Raw genomic sequence first — 9,465 nt, 5'->3', positions numbered from 1 at the left:
ACTCATGGAAACGGGGTTTGTATTTTTTTTATATTGTTGCTGGGGTTTTTTCAATATTTTTGCACCAGTGACAAAATGAGTCAATGATCATAACAAATCAAGTAAATAGAAACATCAGAAGCACGTTCACATGTCTGGGTGTCTGGAAGGGATTAATTGGATTTACATTGTTTATTATGTGAACTGTCGTTTTGATTTTCAAAGAACCTCTTTGGAACGGACGTATAATAAAATTAGGTATTTCATTGTTTGTCGTTCTTCTAAGTACTGAGTTGTTGCTGACTCAGCATTTTAAAAAATGAACAAATTATCTTTGTTAAAAGGTCACTTTAAATACTGTTGACGTCACTCACCAACAACACCCATCCCTGTCAATCACGTCCCCGTCTGTCTGCGTGCGCGCGGCCAATACAACGCTGGCGAGGACGCGCGCACGTAGCGGGTACTGACAGGCGGCAGAGCGCGCTCCCGTGTCCCGCGGCTCTCTGCTGCGAGTCACAGATGGAGTTGCAGTGACCCCGCTCTTCGGGCTGAACATTAAAAAACAACAATATTTTTTTTTACAATGACACCCGAAGAGAGCGAAAATGGAGAAAACGCAACGAACTCGGTGAGCGTAAAAAAAATAAATAAAAAATCGCGACGGTGGTGATATGGACGCCACAGGTGGCAGGCATGGAACACTAACCCCTCTTGTGTGTTGTGTGGGTGGCACAAAACTCCCGTTATAAATACGACACGTTTAAGTTTGACTTGTGTGCCGTTTAAAACAGAATCGACTGTTGGGGTAAATATCACACTGCTATGTATTTAGGATCTTAATTGATAATTCGGCATATTTAAAAGTTCCTAAAAGTGCTCTAATAACAACTTTTACGTTTGATGTTATATACACATATTTCCCATCCGTTTTGTCTAAAATGGAAATATAATATTTGTCCTTTTATAATTCAAATAAGTTCGATTTCGGTTAAAATAGTTTTGATTTAAAACATAATTTGTCGAATTAAAATTGTATTTCATACCAAATCAAATTAGTGAAGGCAGACCATGATAAGTCACCTTTTCACACATCTGTAGTCCAGTCATGTGTTGTGTTTGCCTAGCTCTTCAAAACTGTCCTAATGTAATGTCAAAAGCTGATTTGTTTGCCTCTGTTTAACACTATTTGTGTGTATGTGTGTGAGATAGAGAGAGAAGGAGAGTCACTCTGGCTTTGTGATGGAGTCTGGTGGCATGCCGAGCGGAATGATAAACAGAAGCCTGTCCTATCCATGTCAGCAGCTTAAAATAGAGGCTAACCAAGGGGGTCTCAGATATACTCTGGACGCCATATAAGTCTGGTCCCCCCCACTCCCGCTCTTCGGCTTCCTGTATGTGTGTGTCGACAACACACTGATGCATACACCTGCTGTTGGGCAGGCTTTATATAGCACCACTCGCTCAGCAGGAGCTCTCTTTTTTTGTTGTTTTTTTAAGTACTTCATGTGTCCAAAAGGTGAGAACATGCTTTTTCACATGTATAATAATGTCAGTGAGTTTACGGCCATAGCCGGTTTAAATCAATCAATGGGCAGTTTTAGTCATTTCCCAAATGCTTTCCCGGCGAACAATGACTGGATTGTCATTGTGCGACATCTTAACCTCACATGACTATGATAGGTTGGCATTCGGGCAGCATTTGTCAGGCCGCTCTGCGTCACAGGCTTTAAGTGTGACATGGTCATGACCCCTCCGGGGTCCTAATTGTGTCAAGTTGGGTAAAGGTTGACCGCTCGTTGGTTCTAGGAAAGTTAAATCTATTTCTGTTGCATTTTTATACTGGCAAACCATCACTAATCTCTCAATTAAGTGTTTTGGTTGCCCACTTGTCCCAATATTTAAAACCACCTAATGTACAAAATGACTGATGTCCTTTAAAGGTTCTTGAGCCTAACCTGTTCTTTGTGCGCTCAGCAGAGTGAGATGCTGATCAACCAGTTGAGGGAGGTCACCGGCATCCAGGATCCACAGATTCTGTGCAGAGCGTTAAAGGTAAGACAGGGTTTCCCCTACATGTAATTGATCGTGGTGCTGAGCCACGGCAAATTAAAAGCCGCCACACCTTACAAATGAGGGTCTTTAACGTGAAAACAAATTAAAGTAATACATTGTATGAATTAGGGTTGTATGGTATACCGCTACTAATAACGTACTTCGGTACTAATTAGGGGTGTAACGGTACACAAAAATTTCGGTTCGGTACGTACCTCGGTTTAGAGGTCACGGTTCGGTTCATTTTCGGTACAGTAAGAAAACAACAAAATATAATTTTTTGGGTTATTTATTTACCAAATTTGTAAACAATGGCTTGATCCTTTTAACATTGGAAACATTATAATAATTCTGTCCACAATAATCCACATTAAACTGCCTAAAATTGTTGCTTTGATTAAATAAAATGACACAACTTTTCTTCTACATATAAAAAGTGCAACATTAAAGTTTCAAATCAACTCATCATGCTTAATTTATTACAGCATTTTGGAAGCCTGTAGTTGACTTTTATTATGTAAATGTTATATTTTTATCAACATGTGATAGCAGGGACCCTGCCATTCAAAACTAGGCTGCTACATTACTAATGATTCATGTAACTATAGCTGAAAAAAAATAGCACAATAGCAATAGGAGAGACTCTTCATCCCTAAACACCATGGACAACATGTAGGCTTTATGATGCACTTACATTATTATATACACTATCAGAGACAGAAACTTTTCATTTAATATAATGTCCTTTTTTGCTGCTTCAACACACCTCAATCAACTGTCCGTAACACACACACACACCCGCACACACCGCAAAATGAGCTAACGTTATGCTAAAAGCTAACTAGCCTTCACCTAAAGCCAGAGCTGCGAGCGAGCTGAGCTGCAGTTTGTTTCTAGAAAGTCAACGGGCTCATAGTGATGTTTAGAAATTAGTTGACTAGGAAGTGTTAAGTATAATTTGGGAAGAGTCCGTTTCTCCCTTGCTAAACACATATCAGCTCGATGCTAAAGCGCTGACTACATCGCTCTGAATACGCACTGCTTTGTATGTAACCAATCAGATGGTTGTGTGGGAGGGACAATGCTGGGTGCTGTGTACAGACAGACACAGAGGCAGAACGGAGCGGAGCAGCTTGTTAAGACTTTAACATAGGCGGCTACTTCATATGTTCGTGTGAAACTCGTTCGGTACTCCTTCGCACCGAACCGGAACTCCCGTACCGAAACGGTTCAATACAAATACACGTACCGTTACACCCCTAGTACTAATCAATCAAAGTCCTTAAAGGCCTACTGAAACCAACTACTACCGACCACGCAGTCTGATAGTTTATATACCAATGATGAAATATTAACATCGCAACACATGCCAATACGGCCGGTTTAGTTTACTAAATTGCAATTTTAAATATCCCGGGAGTTTCTTGTTGCAAACGTCGGGGAATGACGACGTGTACGCGTGACATCACGGACTGTAAGGAAATATTAGCGCTGCGCACACATACAACTAAAAGTCGTCTGCTTTAACCGCATAATCACACAGTATTTTGGACATCTGTGTTGCTGAATTTTTTGCAATTTGTTCAATTAATAATGGAGAAGTCAAAGTAGAAAGATGGAGTTGGGAAGCTTTAGCCTTTAGCCACACAAACACACGGTGATTCCTTGTTTAAAATTCTCGGAGGTGAAGCTTTCCTATGGATCAGAGCGGTCAAGCGAACATGGATCCCGACCAAATGTCAACAAGCAGTTTTCGGTGAGAAAATTCTGGTAAAAAGTCGCTACTTACCGGAGATCAGCTGAGCTTGTGCCGTCCATACAGCTGCCGTCGACTTCCCTCAGACACTGGCGTCAATACACCCGTGGACACACTCCTCCGACTATCAGGTACTATTTAACTCACTAAAACACTAGCAACACAATAGAAGGATAAGGGATTTCCCAGAATTATCCTAGTAAATGTTTATAAAAACATCTGAATCCGTCCCAATGCAATCGCCTTTTTTTTTTTTAACTGGATTATTTTTTTTTTCTAGCCCTTCGCTATCAATATCCTCAAACAGGAATCTTTCATCCTCGCTCAAAATAATGGGGGAAATTGTCGTTTTCTCGTCCGAATAGGACGAGATGACATCACCCTTGTGATGTCATCGTCTGCGACTTCCGGTACAGGCAAGGCTTTTTTATTAGTGACCAAAAGTTGAGAACTTTATCGTCGATGTTCTCTACTAAATCCTTTCAGCAAAAATATGGCAATATCGCAAAATGATCAAGTATGACACATAGAATGGACCTGCTATCCCCGTTTAAATAAGAAAATCTAATTTAAGTAGGCTTTCAATCACAAATGTCTCAAATAGCTGCACAAGCCACAATGACATCCTCGGCTCAGATCCCACATCAGGGCAAGAGAAACTCAACACAGTGGGAACAACGAGAAACCTTGGAAGGGACCGCACATGTGAGGATCCACCCCTTGGGTGACCGGTGCAATGGCTGCCGAGTGGATACAGTTAATAATGTAAGAGTCCAGTCCTTAGTGGTGATCCTCCTGCATGTAGACACGTGAGGGCGCAGAGACTGATGCATACGGAGTGGTCACCCCAGGTCCTGACTTCATGTGAAAAATCCAGTCTATTGGGAAACCAGCAGGGGATCATCTTGAATGGAGACAAGTCAGCAGCGCAGACATGTCACCAACTGATGCAAAGAGGAGTGGTCCAACCTGGGTCCCGACTTTGAACAGCTAGTGCCTCCTCAGAGGTCACCTGATACCCTCTCCAAGCAGAAGAGGAGGAAGAGCAGAAAAGAGAGACAGCAGATCAACTGGTCTAAAAAGGAGTGTATTTAAAGGGTAGAGGTAATGCTTCTACTGAGGTAGCATCTCTAAATGTTACTGGTAGGGAATTCCAGAGATCTGGAGCCCGAATAAAAAACCCTCTAAAGCCTGCAGACATTTTTTTGGGAAAGACTAAGAAGCCTGATTTCTTTAAACGCAGATTTTTGGCCGGAACATATGGTACAATGCAATCAGCAAGATAGGATGGAGCTAGACCTTTTAGTATTTTATACGTAAGTTAAAACCTTAAAGTCGCATCTTAAGTGCACAGGAAGCCAGTGCAGGTGAGCCAGTATAGGCGTAATTCTATCAAACTTTCTTGAATTAAAGGAATGAATGCCATCCATCTATCCATCTTCTTCCGCTTATCCGAGGTCGGGTCGCGGGGGCAGCAGCCTGAGCAGGGAAGCCCAGACCTCTTTGTCCCCAGCCACTTCGTCCAGCTCCTCCCAGGGAATCCCGAGGCGTTCCCAGGCCAGCCGGGAGACATAGTCTTCCCAACCTGTCCTGGGTCTTCCCCGTGGCCTCCTACCGGTTGGACGTGCCCTAAACACCTCCCAAGGGAGGCGTTCGGGTGGCATCCTCACCAGATGCCCGAACCACCTCATCTGGCTCCTCTCCGAGCTGCCACCTTACCGTGGTAGAGGAGTTTGCGTGTCCCAATGATCCTAGGAGCTACGTTGTCCGGGGGGCTTTATGCCCCCTGGTAGGGTCTCCCAAGGCAAACTGGTCATAGGCGAGGGACCAGACAAAGAGCAGATTGAAGACCTCTATGATGAACACAAGAAAAGGACTCAGATTTCCCTCGCCCGGACGCGGGTCACCGGGGCCCCCCTCTGGAGCCAGGCCCGGAGGTGGGGCGCGATGCCGAGCGCCTGGTGGCCGGGCCTGTCCCCATGGGCCCGGCCGGGCAGAGCCCGAAGAGGCAACGTTGGTCCCCCCTCCTTTGGGCTCACCACCCATAGAAGGGGCCATAGAGGTCGGGTGCGAAGTGAGCTGGGCGGCAGCCCAAGGCAGGGCACTTGGCGGTCCGATCCTCGGCTACAGAAGCTGGCTCTAATGGAATAAATGAATGAAATGTATTTATTTTCAATAGATGAATAAAAACGGTCTATACTGCTTCGGAAAAATATCCGTACTTATTTTTTTTCCGGACAAGACGGCGCGCCCTCGTCACGTAAAATGAGCAGAGGCGCATGTTAGGCAACACACACAGAAACAGCGTGACAATAGAAAAGGAAGACTGGACACATTTTGGCTTAAAAACTAACGACAAAGTTGAAGCTACAAACGCCGTAGCGCCCCTCTGCAAGAGGTGATTAGCTCTTGCTCTTAGCCATTACCTAATGAAGTGACTATGTGCTCTTTTCCAGGCCAGTCAGGGTGACATCAGCCACGCTGTTGGGCTGCTGACAACCCAGCCAGCAGAGGTTCAGGATGCCAAAGAACCACAACAGTCCGAGACGCCTTGTGTTGCCTGGGAGGGACAGAAAGGTATGTGACACATTTGAAGTTCCTCGATAGTGAGACCCTGACAGAATATGTACTACATGTGAACATGTTCATGTTCAGCAGACCGCGATGAACTGCAGACCGCCATCGAACTGAGCCTGCAGGAGTCTCACAAGGCCCAGGAAGAGGAGAGGGAGTTCCATCGGTACCAGAATGATTTCACGTCATAGTTTGTTTGCAACCTAAACGTATTTTTGAATGGACGCCGCAGGGCTTTGGAGGCCAGTGCTGAGGAGAACTCTGCGAGAAGCAAGAGGAAGCGATGTGAGGCCCAGAGTGACATGTGCAACCCGGCAGACTGGATCCGCCACGATGACTGGCCTGTTGGCATCCGCAACGTCGGAAACACCTGCTGGTTCAGCGCCGTCATCCAGGTGAGGACCTGCTTGTTTGAGTTTGACCTATAATCAATCAATCAATCAATGTTTATTTATATAGCCCTAAATCACAAATGTCTCAAAGGACTGTACAAACCATTACGACTACGTATGGATGGGTACTAAATTCAATACTTTTATAGGCACCGACTGAATTACGTCGGTACTACAGACTATTGAGAGTCTTGTAAAATCAAACACTGTCATATTTCAATACCTTTTGTTGCACGTGACGTCACGTCCGGTTGCTGCCTCATCTTTGCCGGTTGCAGACTGCACACTGGCTCAAGGTAACAATCACTCAAGCAGCAGTAAAGGCAGACTTATTCAAACTCCCTTTTAGTAATGTTGCAATTTTTTAACTCCAAAAAAGCAAGTATAATTGGTAAAAAAATATGTAAAATAACACTCCACTCTTCCAAAATGCACTACCTTGATGGTAATTTTAATTGGATTTCTTGAAGACAGGCTACTGATTAGTATTAGCGATTTTACTTGCCGATTTCAACGCCTCCAAATTTGGTCATGAAAACTAGGGAAAACCCCTGTCTGAAGAGAGCAATTCATAATAGTTAAAAGCTGCTCCTCAAAGAATCCATAAAATGAATAAAAAAGTGATGAAGGAATTAATAGGGTTGGGCGATATGGCCTTTTATTAATATCTCAATATTTTTAGGCCATGCCACGATACACAATATATATCTCGATATTTTGCCTTAGCCTTGAATTAACACTTGATGCATATAATCACAGCAGTATGATGATTCTATATACAGTAGATAGATAGATAGATAGATAGATAGATAGATAGATAGATAGTACTTTATTGATTCCTTCAGGAGAGTTCCTTCAGGAAAATTAAAAATTCCAGCAGCAGTGTATAGAGTTGAGATCAATTAAACAGTAAAAAGTAAATAATGGGGTTGAAATGGAAACAAAATTTAAAAATATTACACTAATAATAAAAATAAAAAGCAAAAATGAGAATAAAAATATAACAGTAAAATAAGAAGATGTGTCTATGTGTCTACATTAAAACATTCTTGTTCATACTGCATTAATAAATGCTAATTTTAACTTTCATGCAGAGAGGTAAATCACAACTAAGTCAATTTACCAAAACTGTATTTATTAAACAGTTATTAAGCAGTGGCACAAACATTCATGTCATTTCAAAACAGAAAGTGCAAGATTGTCAGAGACATTTTACAACAAGCTATTCGTGCATGATGTCATTAAGATGACATTTCAAAACAACACTAAAATAAAGTGCACTTTTTGTACAGAACGCCACTACAATATTTTGAAACTGATAAAGTGCACTTTAGTGTATGATGTCAAACAAGATATTTCAAAAAGTGTAAAATAAAAATTAGCTGCAAAATAGGAAATCAAATAGTGTATATCCTTCACTATGTGGCAGGTTATTGCTGATGTCATCGCCTGTTTTTGATAATTTTTTTTCATATGGTGTTGATCTGGAAATGGAATACGCCAGGCTCAATTAAGTCAGTGCTGGTTGCTTCGGCATTTTGTTGGCTGTGGCACCGGCCGAGATGTTGACATGCGGAGTTTCAAGCACTCCTTATTCTCAAACGGGTGACTTTTCAAATGATGCCACAATTTAGTAGTGCTGCTACTTTTTGTAGCAACGCTTTTGCCGCATATTTGACATATTACGGTTGTCTGTTCGACATCTTCCCACTTGAAGCCAAACCACCGTCAGACGATGGACCCCGTGCTGTTTTTCTTGGGAATTTATTCTTCTTCCTCCATTTGTTACCAGATTTGCACCTTCTCTGTCTTGTATTACCACTCGCACCGCTCCGCTAGCACCACCTACCACAGCTAACTTTACCCATGCCGCTACCTTTCTGCTCCGCGAGAGTGTATGACGTTGATGTATGTAACAAGGTGCGCTTGTTTTATCGCTTTATGGGAAGGAGAGACAAGAAAGAGTGAGAAAAGCCTGTAGTCTAATGCCTGCAGCTAAAAGCAACTGTGTGAGAATGTATACTGGAATACTCAGGATATAGTCATTTTCTACATCGTACAGAGACAAAACCGCGATATATCGAGTATTTTCGATATTTCGCCCTGACCTAGAAAGAATTAGATCTAAAAGGCAGTTTGTTGGGTTTACTTGGGAGAAAACTTGACCAAGTGTCCTTGCATCAGCCAGGACATAACTCTTCAGTGTTTCCTCAGGCAAGGACAACAGATCAGGTGTGTCAGCAGATACAACTTGCCGTGTTTGAAGGCCAGATCTGATGTCTTTGATATTGGTTCTGAAGTGGTCTGTAAAGTCCTAGCAAAAGGCATCTGATTTTTTTTAGAAGCTTTATTAAAATTCTTACTTATTAAAATAGCAAAAGTGGAGAAAATGGTCTGCGGCGAGTTGTGAGAAATGGTCAAATCCAGCCTGTTTGACTGGTATTGTAGGTCTTGAGGTGTTGACGAAAAATCTGATAGATTTCCTCCATCACCCAGGGGAGTGTACGTTTTGATTTGACTGTTTTTGTTCAAAGTGGAGGTACGCAGTCCAGTAGATTTTAGTTTACTGTTAAAATGATCAATTGATGCAGTCCACCCTCCCCTTGTGCCCCTTCTAGTGGAAAATAAAAGGTTTAAATTTGGTGGGGAAGACTCGGTGAGAACAACAGGTGTGGCCATCTCTCAGTTAAAAGAAGACAGTCTAACTTA

At 42.6% G+C, this 9,465-nt stretch overlaps 1 protein-coding gene across 6 annotated transcripts in view; it reads left to right on the top strand.

The window, feature by feature from the left end:
* Positions 1 to 439: 439 nt before the first annotated feature.
* The window catches only part of usp28 (ubiquitin specific peptidase 28), a 49,501-nt gene continuing 40,475 nt past the window's right edge, over positions 440 to 9,465 (top strand). For 2 of the 6 annotated variants that reach the window (XM_061898982.1, XM_061898978.1), the window contains exons 1-5: positions 440 to 610; positions 1,957 to 2,034; positions 6,247 to 6,367; positions 6,446 to 6,530; positions 6,597 to 6,759. In XM_061898982.1, coding sequence (XP_061754966.1) covers positions 566 to 610; positions 1,957 to 2,034; positions 6,247 to 6,367; positions 6,446 to 6,530; positions 6,597 to 6,759 — 492 coding nt within the window. In that variant the 5' untranslated portion in view covers positions 440 to 565. The remainder of the gene's footprint in view (positions 611 to 1,956; positions 2,035 to 6,246; positions 6,368 to 6,445; positions 6,531 to 6,596; positions 6,760 to 9,465) is intronic. The other 4 variants (XM_061898984.1, XM_061898981.1, XM_061898980.1 and 1 more) reach the window with 4 other exon arrangements.

Source organism: Nerophis ophidion, linkage group LG04 (genome assembly GCF_033978795.1).
Source record: "Nerophis ophidion isolate RoL-2023_Sa linkage group LG04, RoL_Noph_v1.0, whole genome shotgun sequence".
Classification (NCBI taxonomy): Eukaryota; Metazoa; Chordata; class Actinopteri; order Syngnathiformes; family Syngnathidae; genus Nerophis; species Nerophis ophidion.
Note: the sequence above shows the minus strand (reverse complement) of the source record. Positions and strands in the feature narration are given on the sequence as shown.